The 14,497-nt window shown below is 40.4% G+C and overlaps 1 protein-coding gene across 2 annotated transcripts in view; it reads right to left on the bottom strand.

The window, feature by feature from the left end:
* CEP97 (centrosomal protein 97) overlaps window positions 1-13,391 on the bottom strand; it is a 31,387-nt gene extending 17,996 nt beyond the window's left edge. Inside the window, exons 1-6 of one of the 2 annotated variants that reach the window (XM_004771979.3) lie at window positions 13,015-13,391; window positions 10,638-10,780; window positions 9,887-10,045; window positions 8,806-8,907; window positions 6,061-6,174; window positions 5,332-5,498 (exon numbers count right to left, since the gene is read on the bottom strand). In XM_004771979.3, coding sequence (XP_004772036.1) covers window positions 5,332-5,498; window positions 6,061-6,174; window positions 8,806-8,907; window positions 9,887-10,045; window positions 10,638-10,780; window positions 13,015-13,057 — 728 coding nt within the window. In that variant the 5' untranslated portion in view covers window positions 13,058-13,391. The remainder of the gene's footprint in view (window positions 1-5,331; window positions 5,499-6,060; window positions 6,175-8,805; window positions 8,908-9,886; window positions 10,046-10,637; window positions 10,781-13,014) is intronic. The other variant, XM_004771978.3, reaches the window with a different exon arrangement.
* Between the last annotated feature and the right edge of the window lie 1,106 nt (window positions 13,392-14,497).

Genomic DNA, 14,497 nt, shown 5'->3' with positions numbered 1-14,497 from the left:
CTTAACCATCTGAGCCACCCAGGCACCCCCAGAGCCTTCATCTTTTAGAGATATATGCTGAAATATTCACAGTTGAAATTACATGTATTTTGAGATTTGCTTGAAAATAATATAGGAGAACAGGGAATGGATAAAGGTACAGACGACAAGGTTGGCCGTGAGCTGTCAACTGTTGAAGTTGGATGATGGATTCATGGGAGGTCATTATACTACTGTTTACTTTTACACATATATTTTAATTTTTTTAATTAACATACCATTGCTTCAATTTCATCATTTTTTAAAAAAATTTTTAAAGGATTTTATTTATTTATTTGACAGAGAGAGAGAGATCACAAGTCAGCAGAGCAGGAGGCAGGAGGTGAGGAAGCAGGCTCCCTGCTGAGCAGAGAGCCTGATGCGGGGCTCTAGCCCAAGACCCTGAGATCATGACCTGAGCTGAAGGCAGAGGCTTAACCCACTGAGCCACCCAGGCACCCATTCACTTTCACCATTCTTAAATCTACCCCTCAACCTAAAGTTGAGGTTGGATCATTTTGGTATGGTTTATTGTTATAGCATTAACTTGGCATTAAATAGTCTCAAAATCACTTTCAATCTACAACCATTTACTTGGACCTTGATATTAAGGTATCCATATCATACAAACAGTCAAGCCACCCACGTTCTATTATAGACTGAAATGAAACTGGCCTTTGATAACTGGCTAAATCATGCAAAAGAGTCATGGTGCAAATAAAATAAAATGAGATTAGTTTTCTATGATTTGCCATTATTACAAGAAAGGAAAAGCTGTTTTCTAACAACGAGATATGAGGTATGCCTAACTGATTAACTGAACTCACTGAATCCTAATCTTAGTCTAAAGATAAAAATTTTATTCTACCTAATAAAAGTAATTCAAAGTATTTCTTCCACGAATGAGTCTATGTATTAAATAAAGATCAGGGCACCTGGGTGGCTCAGTTAAGCATCCAACCCTTGATTTCAACTCAGGGTCATGGGATCAAACCCTGAGTCAGGCTATGCACTGGGCATGGAGCCTGCTCTCTCCCTCTCCCTGTGCACCTCCCTCTACCTGCACTCACTGGCTTTGTTGCTCTCTTAAAAAAAGAAAAAGAAAAAAAAAATCACTCAGAATGTGTATATCTGCTCTAAATTTCTGTAAGTTCTCCTACCAAGCAAATGGCTTGTTGAAAATGTTCCCAAAAAAGGTCCATGCGAGTAAAGGATAATCACCAACTTTAATGTTAGCCAGCAAGCAAAATTTCCAAGTTATAGATCATTTGTAGTTGCGAAGGAAAGAAAAGTGAAAATAAGAAGAGAAACAAAGTTCTGACTTGAATATTCAGTTTTAAGTGTGTGAGGAAAATCACAATCTGCAGAGCATCAACTACTGTAACATCTGTTTCTCTGGTTTTGCTTATCATTCATCAATAAACATAACATTACACAAGTTTATTAATCCATAAAATAGTCTCCTAGGATGAAACAATCTCCTTTCCCATTAAGACATCATTGATATTCAAAGAAAAAATTAAAATTCATTCAGCTCTAACATTAATTTCAAACCACTGGAATATGATTCTTCTCTTGAAATTGAAGGAAAAATTTACATAACATACATAAGCAACAACTATTAGGAGAGAAAATTTAAAACGATCTGTTTTTATGGCACCTGAGTGGCTCAATCAGTCAAGCATCTGACTTGATTTTAGGGCAGGTCATGATCTCAGGTTCATCAGTTCAGGCCCTACATTAGGCTCTAAGGTTTGAGACTCTCTCCCACTCCTGCGCCACCCCCTGCCCACACTCACTATCTCTCACTAAAATAAATAAAATCTTTTTTAAAGGTTTGAGTTTTAAAAACTAGAATAAAATAATCTGCTTTCTCATTTAAAAAAAAAAGAGTATTATGGGGCGCCTGGGTGGCTCAGGGGGATAAGTCTCAGCCTTCGGCTCAGGTCACGATCTCAGGGTCCTGGGATGGAGCCCCAAGTAGGACTCTGCTCAGGGGGAAGCCTGCTTCCCCTCTCTCTCTTCCTGCCTCTCTGCCTACTTGTGATTCCTGTCAAATAAATAAATAAAATCTTAAAAAAAAAAAAAAAAAAAAGGAGTGGGGTGCCTGGGTGGCTCAGTGGGTTAAGCCGCTGCCTTCGGCTCAGGTCATGATCCCAGGGTCCTGGGATCGAGCCCCGCATCGGGCTCTCTGCTCAGCAGGGAGCCTGCTTCCTCCTCTCTCTCTGCCTGCCTCTCTGCCTGTTTGTGATCTCTCTCTGTCAAATAAATAAATAAAATCTTTAAAAAAAAAAAAAAGGAGTATTAGAAGAAATGATACCTGGTATTTGCTTTAAAAATACTCCAACAAAGGGACGCCTGGCTGGCTCAGTTGGTTGGATGACTGCCTTCGGCTCAGGTCATGATCCTGGAGTCCCGGGATCGAGTCCCGCATTGGGCTCCCAGCTCCATGGGGAGTCTGCTTCTCCCTCTGACCTTCTCCTCGCTCATGCTCTCTCTCACTGTCTCTCTCTCTCAAATAAATAAATAAAATCTTTAAAAACAAAACAAAAAAAACTCCAACAGGGCCACCTGGGTGGTTCAGCTGGTTAAGAACTGCCTTTGGCTCAAGTCATGATCTCAGTGTCCTCGGATAGAGGGCTGAGACCCATGTCGGGTTCCTTGCTCAGCAGGTGTCCTTCTCCCTTTCACTCTGCCTCTCCCCTCTACTCGTGTTCTCTCTTGCACTCTCTCTCAAATAAATAAATCTAAAAGATACATATAAATAAATAAATAAATAAAGCCAACCAAAAATGTGGGGATCCATGAAACAAGACTGGCTAAGTTGGTAATTGTTGAAGTGGCATGGTGGGTATTTAGGTGTTCATTATGGTACTCTCTCCACTTCTGTATGTATTTTTAAATCCTTTCATAAAAGAAACATCTTCCAAGTTCTGCTCCCTAAATTCTCATCTCCAACTAAACAATAGAGAACTTGGGCCTAAGTCCTGGAAATAGAGATGGAAACAAATTCAGAAAGAACTCCAAATACTGAGGTGCTACAGAAGGTGTGGTCTTTCCACAGGTATGCCTCTATCTGAGATAGCACTCAGCCATAGTACCAACAGGGTGAGTGCTCAAATTATCTTTCCAGTGACACACATACTCAAAATCTGGCTACCTGAAGTCATCAAAGCACCCAAGATACTTTTCATGGTGCCTGGCTGGCTTAGTCATAATGAAGAAAATGTTTAATCTGGATGTTCCCTGCAAACAACAGGCTGGGTAGAAAACAAAAAACTGGAAATTCCTTTCTATCCTTCAGGAATTTCCAAGGTTGACCGGGAAAATGTTCTGAACACTGCTCAGGAGGTGAATTTTAATAACAAGAGCTCTCCCCTTAGAATACTTCCAGTGTTGTTTTATTTAATTTTTTCCCAGATTATTTATTTATTTATTTATTTGACAGACAGAGATCACAAGTAAGCAGAGAAGCAGACAGAGAGAGGGAAGCAGGCGCCCCGCTGAGCAGAGAACCCAATGTGGGACTCGATCCCAGGACCTTGGGATCATGACCTGAGCTGAAGGCAGCGGCTTAACCCACTGAGCCACCCAGGCGCCCCAGTGATTCTGTGTTTTAAAACAACTCTGGAGGGCGCCTGGGTGGCTCAGTGGGTTAAAGCCTCTGCCTTCGGCTCAGGTCATGAGCCCAGGGTCCTGTGATCAAGTCGTGCATCAGGCTCTCTGCTCAGCGGGGAGCCTGTTTCCTCCTCTCTCTCTGCCTGCCTCTCTGCCAGCTTGTGATCTCTATCAAATAAATAAATAAAATCTTTAAAACAAAAACAAAAACATAGAAGCACTGTGTAGACTACAGTTGTCTCAGACATCAACTGCAGCAGCATTTTTCTCTACTATGTCATCAACAACAATCTAGGTTCCTTAGTTTGAATATAAGTATTTACTCATTCTTCTACAGAATGACATTTGGATTGTTTCCCAAATGTACCAAATAGCTCCAAAATGTCTGCAGCTATTACGAGTAAGGCTACTGTGAACATGCTTGTACATGTCCTATAGGATACATACACACAAGGCTACTAAACCGAGAATGGGACAATTAACTGACTGAGCCACCCAGGCATCTCTAAATATTTTATTTATTGTTTGACAGAAAGAGAGAGGGCACGCATGCATGTATGCAAACAGGGGGCAGGAGCAGAAGGAGAGGGAGAGAATCTCAAGCAGGCTCCATGCTCAGTGCAGAACCCAACACGGGGCCTGAACCCACAACCCTGAGATCATGACCTGATCCAAAAACCAAGAGTCAGATGCTTAACCAGCTAACAACTGAGACACCCCAAGTCCTATTACTAATACTGCCCTTATATATAAGATGGATTAGAAGCTTTTGTGGGATTGATCTAAGACCCTAGACAGCATCCATAATATGAGTTTTTTAATTAACATACAATATGTTATTTGTTTCCGGGGTACAGGTCTGTGATTCATCAGTCTTAAACACAATTCACAGCACTTACCATAGCACATACCCTCCCCAATGTCCATCACCCTGCCACCCCACCCCTCCCACCCCCTCCACTCCAGCATAATATAATTTCTGTAGAAAATGCTCTAAGCCCCAGAAACAACCAATTAACAAAAGAACTCTCAGAAATCAAATTGTTGTATGTTGGGCATTAAGTTAAACTCACTGGACCGAACCTCTCAGACTGGTATTTCTTTTCCTTTCTTAGAAAGGACAGAAAATCCTAAATGACAAGCATATAGTTTGCTATATGATTGCATTAACGATCTTAATTTCTTTTTTTTTTTTTAAAGATTTTATTTATTTGACAGAGAGAGCTCACAAGTAGATGGAGAGGCAGATAGAGAGAGAGGAGGAAGCAGGCTCCCTGCTGAGCAGAGAGCCCGATGCGGGACTCGATCCCAGGACCCTGAGATCATGACCTGAGCCGAAGGCAGCAGCTTAACCCACTGAGCCACCCAGGCGCCCCGATCTTAATTTCTAAATGCACATTTTTTTTTAAGATTTTATTTATTTGTTTGACAGACAGAGAAAGATCACAAGTAGGCAGAGAGGCAGGCAGAGATAAAGGAAGAAGCAGGCTCCCTGCTGAGCAGAGAGCCCGATGCGGGGCTTGATCCCAGGACCCTGGGATCATGACCTGAGCCGAAGACAGAGGCTTTAACCCACAGAGCCACCCAGGTGCCCCCTACATGCACATTTTAAAAAATAGTTTAGTAATCTGTAGTAAGCTAGAAATGGTCTTTTCTTTTCCATGATAAATGTGACATCAAAGAGGTCATATTCACCTTTCCTTCTGAGAAATCACGTATCCATCTAGGACTCTGAGGTTTAAGCACCAGCTGACAATGTATGGCCGATAGTCAAATCCTGGAATGGATGGTGTTGCCATCACACAAGGATTGTTCATGATGGATAACTGTTCCAATTCAGTTAAGGATGCCAAGAAAGAGATCTGGAATAAAGGATATCTTTGTTGAATGAAATGGACTATTTAGTATGAAGCACAGGGCTTGCTTTGAGTACACATCTTTGGCAGTTTGAAAATGTAACAATTTCCCTCTTGTTCTGAAAGGCAACACATAACACTCTTAACATTATCCACCGACTTCCAAAATTCCATCAACATGGCCATCTGTCGTTGCAGCACAAAATACCTTACAAAGTCCCAGCACTATTTCCTAACAGAAAAAAATCCTATTTTGAAAACACAATAGCAGCCAGAGAAAGGTGCACAGTATCCCTTTCTGATCCTTTTAATGTAGATATAACTCTACCACAAATCAGTTCCAAATGGAGTAAAAGCTGCAGCATTACAAAGGAAATTGAGCCTTAATGACCCACTGACATTAGGAAAAAGTAAAAAGAAAAAATAACAATCATTTTGAGTCAAGTGTTTCATCTTTTTGGCACTGTCTTCCAAGATGCTGAGTTTACAAGTGAGCTCACAACTTTCTCCTGAGTTTCTTCCGTACTTTGCAGCTTCCTGGATCCCACAGAATACCCTCAAATTTTACCTCATTTAAGTCCCGAATTTCATTTTCTGCCAAGGAAAGTATAGCAAGACTTCTGGGTAGATAAGCAGGTGCCATTCTAAGAGAGGTGATGATGTTTCCATGTAAAAGCAGGGTCTTGAAAGTAAAAACAGGATGAATTACAAATTAAAAGATTACTGTTTATCTACTTTGACATAACTAAATGATGCAGATAAAAATAAAGGAACCTATTTTATTATACTTTTCTTCACTTACAAGCAAAGACTATTAATGCTACAAGGGTCCTAGGTGGTATTCTGATCTAACTCTCTCTTTTCATGTCCACATTCTAAGCTCAAGAAAGTTTAAAGATTTGTCCAAAAACACATGCTTGGTGTGGTAACAAGCATTTTTTGAGATTTAAATTATTAAAACTTGGGCAATTTCCAACATACTGTTCATTTCCTTTTAAAACATCAAAATAGCAGTTGCCTGGGTGGCTCAGTTGGTTAAGTGTCTGGCTTGGGCTCAGGTCATGATCCCAGGGTCCCGGGATTGAGTCCCACATTGGACTCTCTGCTCAGCAGGGAGCCTGGTTCTCGCTCTCCCTCTGCTATTACTCCTGCTTGTGTTCTCTCTCTCTCTGACAAATAAATAAATATCTTTTTTAAAAAAGTCAAAATAGAGGTGCCTGGGTGGCTCAGTCATTGGGCGTCTGTCTTTGGCTCAGGACCTGATCCCAGGGTCCTGGATCGAGCCCTGCATCGCCTCCCTACTCAGCAGAAGCCTGCTTCTCTCTCTCCCACTCCCCCAGCTTATGTTCCCTCTCTCGCTGTGTCTCTGTCAAATAAATTACTAAAATTAAAAAAAAAAAAAAAAGTCAAAATAGGGGTGCTTGGCTGACTCAGTCAGTACAACATGTGACTCTTGATTTCAGGACTGAATTCTAGCCCCATGTTGGGTGGAGATTACTTAAAAATAAAATATTAAGGGGCACCTGGGTGGCTCAGTGGGTTAAGCCTCTGCCTTCAGCTCAGGTCATGATCCCAGGGTCCTGGGATCGAGCTCCGCATCAGGCTCTCTGCTCAGCAGGGAGCCTGCCTCCACCTCTCTCTCTGCCTACTTGTAATCTCTGTATGTCAAATAAATAAATAAAATCTTTAAAAAAATAAAATAAAATCTTAAAAAAAAAAATCAAGGGGCACTTGGGTAGCTCAAATGGTAAACTGTCTGACTCTTGATTTGGCTCAGGTCATGAACTTAGGGTCACGAGATCAAGCCCCATGACAGGCTCTGCACTGGGTGTGGAGCCTGCTTAAGAGTCTCTCTCTCTCTCTCCCTCTACCCCTCTTCCTCACAGGCTGTTTCTCTTAAAAAAAAAAAAGTAATCAACCAAAATAAAGGGTGAGGAAAGTGAAAGAAAACATTCATTAAAACAATCACATATAGGGGTACCAGGTGGCTCAGTCAATGAAGCATCTGCCTTTGGCTCAGGTCATGATTCCAGGGTCCTGGGATCAAGCCCCACATCAGGCTCCCTGCTCAGCAGGAAGCGGGCTTCTCCCTCTCCCTCTGCCTGCTGCTTCCCCTATTTGTGCTCTCTTTCTTTCTGTCAAATAAATAAAAGCTTAAAAAAAATAAAGATATAAAGCAAATTTTCCAAGATAAAGAGGTACCCACAACTTGTAATTTATAACTGCATTCTCTTGAAAACTAAAAACTTAAGGAACAATATGCTACTTGCAGATGAAGCTGAGTCAAATTAAGTCAACAACAATGAAGAATAACTGAAGGCTTTGAAACCCAGGATTCTGATAAAATAATCATTCCAGAAAAAAAGATCCTTAGTTCATCCAAATTTTCTGTATCTGGACACACCAGATTGTTTAGAGTAATTGTTGCTAAAAATGATTTATGCTAAAAATGTGGGCAAAGTTGCTCTAATAATACTGCTTCTAAGGTTTAATGAGTTTATCTGATGCTAATAATATCCAATGATCCAAAAATATGGAAGAAGTCTGTATGTGATTGAAACTGTAATTGCAACTGTTACTTATTTTGACTACATGACAAATTCCTCTCCATAAAAAGTACTATATGCTACAGTTTTAACTTTTTAAATTGAAGTTACTTTCAATAATGTAGTAATACCTATTACTCAAAAAACAGGATTCTCAAGTGTCAAAAAAAAGACTCAAATTCAGACTCAAATGATTATTCCCAATCTTACCAAAATGTTACATATTATATAGCTAAAGCTATTAGTATTGGCTGATTAGGCATAAAGGGGATTTCTTTTTTTTTTTTTTTAAAGATTTTATTTATTTATTTGACAGACAGATCACAGGTAGGCAGAGAGGCAGGCAGAGAGAGCGATGGGGAAGCAGGCTCCCCACTAAGCAGAGAGCCCGATGCGGGGCTCGATCCCAGGACCCTGAGATCATGACCTGAGCTGAAGGCAGCGGCTTAACCCACTGAGCCACCCAGGCGCCCCATAAAGGGGATTTCTTTATGTTCATAGGATGACAAATAAGAATTAACCTTAACTACATTAACCAGTTTTAGTTAAAATAAATCAATTATAAAAATAAATTAATTAATTAAAGAAACTAAAAATAAAGGATTGCATAGTTAATTCCTAGTGCTCTAACAGAAATTTTATCAAAATGTATACAATCTGTTCTTCATACAGAGTAGGCCAATTTTAGACCAATCAGATCACTTTCTTTTAGTATTTAGGATAAAATGTCAGAAATGATATGAAAATGTCAGAAATGATACACTTACCTTCAGTGATACCAATTTAGATAGATCACCTATCTGGGGTATGTTATTGTCTGATAAATCAAGGTGTTGTAGAGCTGCGCAGCTACTCATTTGCTCCATGGCCTATCACAAGAAAAACATCACACTAGTTCATGAACACAAAACCAAAAAATCAAATTCTTCCCTAGTTCCTCATAGCTGAATCTCCTGTCTCCTCTGTTTATTATTGGAAGGATATGAGCAGAGTTTAGCAAAAGGAAGAAGTAGTAATAAGAGAATTTGATAAGTTGTTATATACCAAGCTTCTACCTTCATTATCCCTCTGAGAGGAGAGGATCATATCATCCCAGATATTTACAGCTTGAAAAAACCTTAGTGATAACCCATGACAGCTGGTGTAGTATAGAGTTTACAAGGTAAGAGGGAAGTCAAACTACACGGATTCAAATGCTGGCTCTGCAACTTCCTGGCCATGTGACCTTAAGAAAGTTACTTTACTTCTCAGTATTTCAGTCTGCATTTACATAATAATCGTAACGACTATATCTACTTCATAGGCTGCCATGACACTGAATGATTTAGTGTAAAGTGCCTAGAACAGCACCTAGCATATATTAACAAGTGAGCTATTAATATCATTTAACTGAGTCCCCTTATCTAACATATCAAAAGATAAGACATGGAGATATTTATTACACAAAAATACGGAGTTACTAAGTGATGGAAGCAGGGTTAGAATCCAGATCTCTTGACTGTTAAGACAGTATGTTCTCTACTATACCATTAAACATTTACTTAGAGCTTAACTCAGCATGCTATAGTACCCCTACATTTCATTCTACTATTTGACAACTTTTCTAAGTATAATATAGATTCTTTGTGCACAAAAGATATTATACTGCATATTTGTTTCAAAATAATTATTTTTTCAGTTTATGTTAACTAAAATTATCCCTGGGAAATGGAAGTAGATACTTTCACTTCTTATTCTATTTATTTCTATACTGGTTGAATTTTTTTACAGTGAATATTTATTTTTACAGTAAATATTTTTATAAATTAAAAAAAGAAAATGCAACTATGAAAAAAAGAAACAATTCACCTTCAGATTATTTCCTGCCAAATTCAGCCATTCCAAATGTACTAGGTCCTTCAGCCCTTCCACGTATCCAATGCTATTATGAGGCAAATTTAACACCCGGAGTTGGGTCAGTTTGGCCACACCCATCATTCGCACCAGCCGGTTATTAGCCACTGATAACTGTAGAACAAAAACATATCATTATCTTAGAAATAAAATATGCATATTACTTTCACTTTTTTAAAAGATTGGTTTATATGACCAAACATTCCCAAATATACAAACTCATATTGAACTTCTCACATATTTTGTCTAAATACTCCATAGTGTAACTATTTGTTATTGTTGGTGTTCTAAGTTGTTCCTAAGCAATGGAAAATACACATAAAGCTGAGCAATCAGACCCTCTCCAACTGTTCAAAACATTTTTAACAGAGCAACTACTTGAGTAGGGCCCAATATATGGGAGGAGCCCAATAGACATTTGCTGACAGAATGAATGAATGAACTCTTCACCTCCACCATGATGTAAAAGGTTATCTAACAACACAATGTTTTGCCAACACAAAATGTTTTGTTTTTCTAACACTTCTTTTCCTAGTCTATTTTAAATGTGGCACATATGTGTTCATCTTCAAGGAAAATTGTCATGTAAAAATTTATGGTAACATTTACTGCTTTCTAGGACTGCAGAGTTACTTTTTGTTAGGTATTTTGTTGTTTTGTAGAATAATAAACACGTGTAACTATTTCCTCAGATGGCAATACCTACCTGTATTAATCGTCGGCATTTCTCAAGATTTTCCAATTTAATAATCTGATTTTTATCCAGAATCAAAGTATGAATATCAGCTTCACAAGGTAAGTTTGGACTTAATTTCTGTAGTCCCTGTCCTGACCAGTTGACCACTGATCCTTGAAAATAGAAGAGAAATTGTTAGAAAACACAATAGCTGAGCATAGGAATGGAATAATATTCATAAAATCTCTAAATTTAGAGTTAGAAAACACTAGAACATAATAAATATCAAGATTTAAAAACTAAGGCAATCAAGTTCTAAATGACCACAGATTGAAAATGTTCACTTTCCCTCAGAAACATCAAATTATACCCAGAAATTTGTGATATTCTGTTCAAGTTTTTAATGATATAATACTACTCTGGAATTCTTCGCATTTAAATATTAACTATTGGGGCCTGGGGGTTCAGTCGGTCAAGCACCAAATCTTGATTTTGGCTCAGATCATAAATTAAGGGTGGTGGGATGGAACCCCCAGTCAGCTCCACCATTAAGATTCTCTCTCTTTCTCTCTAACCCTTCCCCCAACACCCCCCCCATAGCCAGCACAAGTGTCTACTCTCTCTCTCAATAAACAAACAAATAAGCAAATAAATAAGAACTATTCCATATTTTGTGGCTATGTAACGTTTGTCTTTTTTAAATGGAACTAATCCTTTGATAGAGATCAACCTGCTTGCAACCTAACTACTAGTATATCCTAAAGTGCCTAAACTATTTTTAAAATCAATGTATAGTTAATTTATCTACAAAATGGGAACAATACACCTAATTAATTAAATTGAGGTGGGGATGAAAACAGAAACCACATGAATAAAACTTAGCCCCGCTCCTGGCATACAGCAATCAATTAAGTAATTTAGTTTCACAGACGTTGGCTCCCCGATGAAGCGCTGTGGTATCCTGGGCAAGTTATTGTTCGCTTTGGGGCTCACTTTTCCACTCTACAAGATGCGGGTGATAATAGTATCTGTCTTATAATGTTGTTCTACAGAAAGAATGAGATCATGTTTAAAAAAAAAAAAAAAAGTGCTCTGTAAATGTTTACTGCTATTCCGGGCGCCTGAGTGGCTCAGTGGGTTAAAGCCTCTGCCTTCAGCTTGGGTCATGATCTCAGGGTCCCGGATGGAGGCCCCCCTCCCCTTCGGGCTCTCTGCTCAGCGGGGAGCCTGCTTCCTCCTCTCTCTGCCTGCCTCTCTGCCTACTTGTGATCTCTCTGTCAAATAAATAAAATCTTAAAAAAAAAAAAAAGGTTTACTTGCTATTATTGTCAGTCAGTTTCCCTTGGTGGGCTGAGGAGGTGGAGTTTAAGAGAAGCCGATATCAAAAAGGGGTGGGGCCACAGAAACTGCCAATTTCAAATTTATACACAGATTAAGATTACTGTGGGAAATAATTGTGCGAGACTGCTCTCCTGAAAGGTTTCAACGTGTTTTCATTGTCTAATGGATTCCAGCATTTGGGGACGGTCATGGGGAGACCCTGAGAATTTGGTGAAAGCTGTGTACTGTCCAAGGAAAATGTAGTTTTTGCACACAATTCCACGGGGTCGACAGACCTCTTAGAACCATCGATGCTCTTCACCCCCAACAAGAAATCACGGCCCCCAGATAATGACCCCCGGTCTAAACTGTTAAGAGAGGCCTTAACCCTCAGCCCGGCCCCCGATCCAGACAGAAGGCTGCTGCGGAGCCTCGGAGCTGTAACCAAAACAAAGGAGCTCGCTCGTGCCCGGCGACTCCCGGCCACAGAAGCACCCACACCTCACGCTCCGCTGGGGAGCGACCAAACCGGATCCCAGGACCTGGTCTGCAGAACAAAGTGTGGATATCTGTGGGCTCTCGGTCACCCTCAATTTTATCACTGCCAAGGAACACTTCCAAAAAAGGATTTAACGTCGGTCTAAGAGCTATGTTTGAAAGAGGGTTTCCTGAACGGGATAAGAAGACAGAGGATAAGGGAGACGCGTAAAGCGACATATGGAGATCCGGGAATTTTTACTTGGGCATCCTGAATTCAAAGTAAAAATCCAAAAAAGGTCACCGCAGCCCGAAACCCACCATCCAGGCAGCCTCAGAAGCGCGGGAGCTAAAGCGCCCGGCCGCGCGAAGGACCCTGGGGATGTAGTTCCCAGCTCGGCCCTCTCCTCAAAGCTGCAGAGCTAGGCAGCACCCCGGAACTCCAACTCCCAGAGGGCAGCGCGGCTTCACGACGCCCACAGCCCCGCGTCTAAAGAACTGGTACAGAACTGCACCCCCAAACCCAGGCTTCTTCTCTCGACCAGGTAACTATTTAATTTAGTTCCATGGTGTAAACTTTGGGATTCAAGGGGAGGGGGTGTCGCCTTACCTTCTCCAGGAGGCAAAGCCGCGTCGACGCGCGCCACCGCCATACTTCCCGCTTGCTAATAATACCAAGCAACCGTCCTCCAGCTGCTCGGTGGAGTTTGGAGTCTGGAGGAGGGAGCCGGAAACTACAGCTCCCAGGATGCACGGCAACCAGACGGCCCAATTGGTTGCTGGCGTCTAATGATGTGAAACTCAGGTTTAGAATCTGAACCGCAGTGTGTTTAGGAACCCTGATCTGACAGATAAGCCAACTATTGTTAGATGATCTTTCCCCTCCCTTTTCTAGACGTTTGTGAAATTTAACACTTTTACCTTTGAGATTATTATAATGTCGCTATTTAATGCAGATCGGATTTCAGCGCTCTCGGCTACAAGCCTCTATGGCGGCTGCCCCTTTTGACAATTCTGAATCAATTCAAAGTTTTCTCCTCTGCTATAGGAATGACTTGGGCAATCTTGTTGAGATAGTCAAAATGGATATATTTCACTTGAAAATTTAAAGCATTCCCGGATAGAAGGTTTTGTGCAGTATTTTTAAGTGGTTCTTGAATACTTAACAGAACTTTAGACCTGAGGGTATATCTAATTAAGTATGAACCTGGAACTTTTGCAGGGAATATACGAAAGAATTTTACAGTATATTCTCCAAACTCAAGAATTACACTGCCTAACTCGAGGGGAGTAGGCTCACACTTTTGCTTTAACTATTACCTGCTAACTAGTATGATTTTAACTATTAACACAAGATCTTAGCGAATGGAGAAAGAAATGTAAACAATCTTCAAAGAAGACTTGAAGGAGGATGTGAAACTGAGCTAGGGCTTAGTAGATGGGGAGATATGCAGTATCAGATTATTATACAGTTCAGAGGTAGATGAAAAGACATTAGCATGGGCTGCAAGGTAGAGTCAGGTGGTAATGAAGGTGCTCTCATAGGAAATGAGAGACTAACCTAATAGCCGGACAGAATGTACAAAGGGAACTTCCAATCTCTATTACACATGCCTCCATTCCCTCTTGCAACCTTTATTCTGAACTCCCCTCTTTCTGAAACAGCAGTGTACCAAATCTCTGACAATCTGTGTTTGGTAAAATCCACTAACACTTTTAGATTTCTAGGCTCTTGATCCTGTGAACTTTCCCTCCTTTCTGGGATCTCCTCTGATCTCTGTGACTACACCCACCCTTAACGCTTTTTTTTTTTTTATTTCAAGTGTTTATTTAAATTTCAATTAGTTAACACATATGGCAAAATGAGTTTCAGGTATAGGGATGCCTGGGCGGCTCAGTCTGCTGAGGGACTCTTGATTTGGGTTCAGGTCATGATCTTGGGATTGTGGTGACTCAGGATCCAACCCTGCATTGGCCTCCACGCTCAATGGGAAGTCTGTTGGAGATTCTCTTTCCCTCTGCTCCTCCCTCCTGCTGTCACTCTAAAAAATAAATAAATGTATTTTTAAAAAAACTGAGTTTCAGGTGTAGAA

This window comes from Mustela putorius, unplaced genomic scaffold (assembly GCF_011764305.1).
Source record: "Mustela putorius furo isolate JIRA1106 unplaced genomic scaffold, ASM1176430v1.1 tig00003834_pilon_pilon_pilon, whole genome shotgun sequence".
In the NCBI taxonomy this organism is placed as follows: Eukaryota; Metazoa; Chordata; class Mammalia; order Carnivora; family Mustelidae; genus Mustela; species Mustela putorius.
This window is presented reverse-complemented; position numbering and strand designations above follow the sequence as displayed.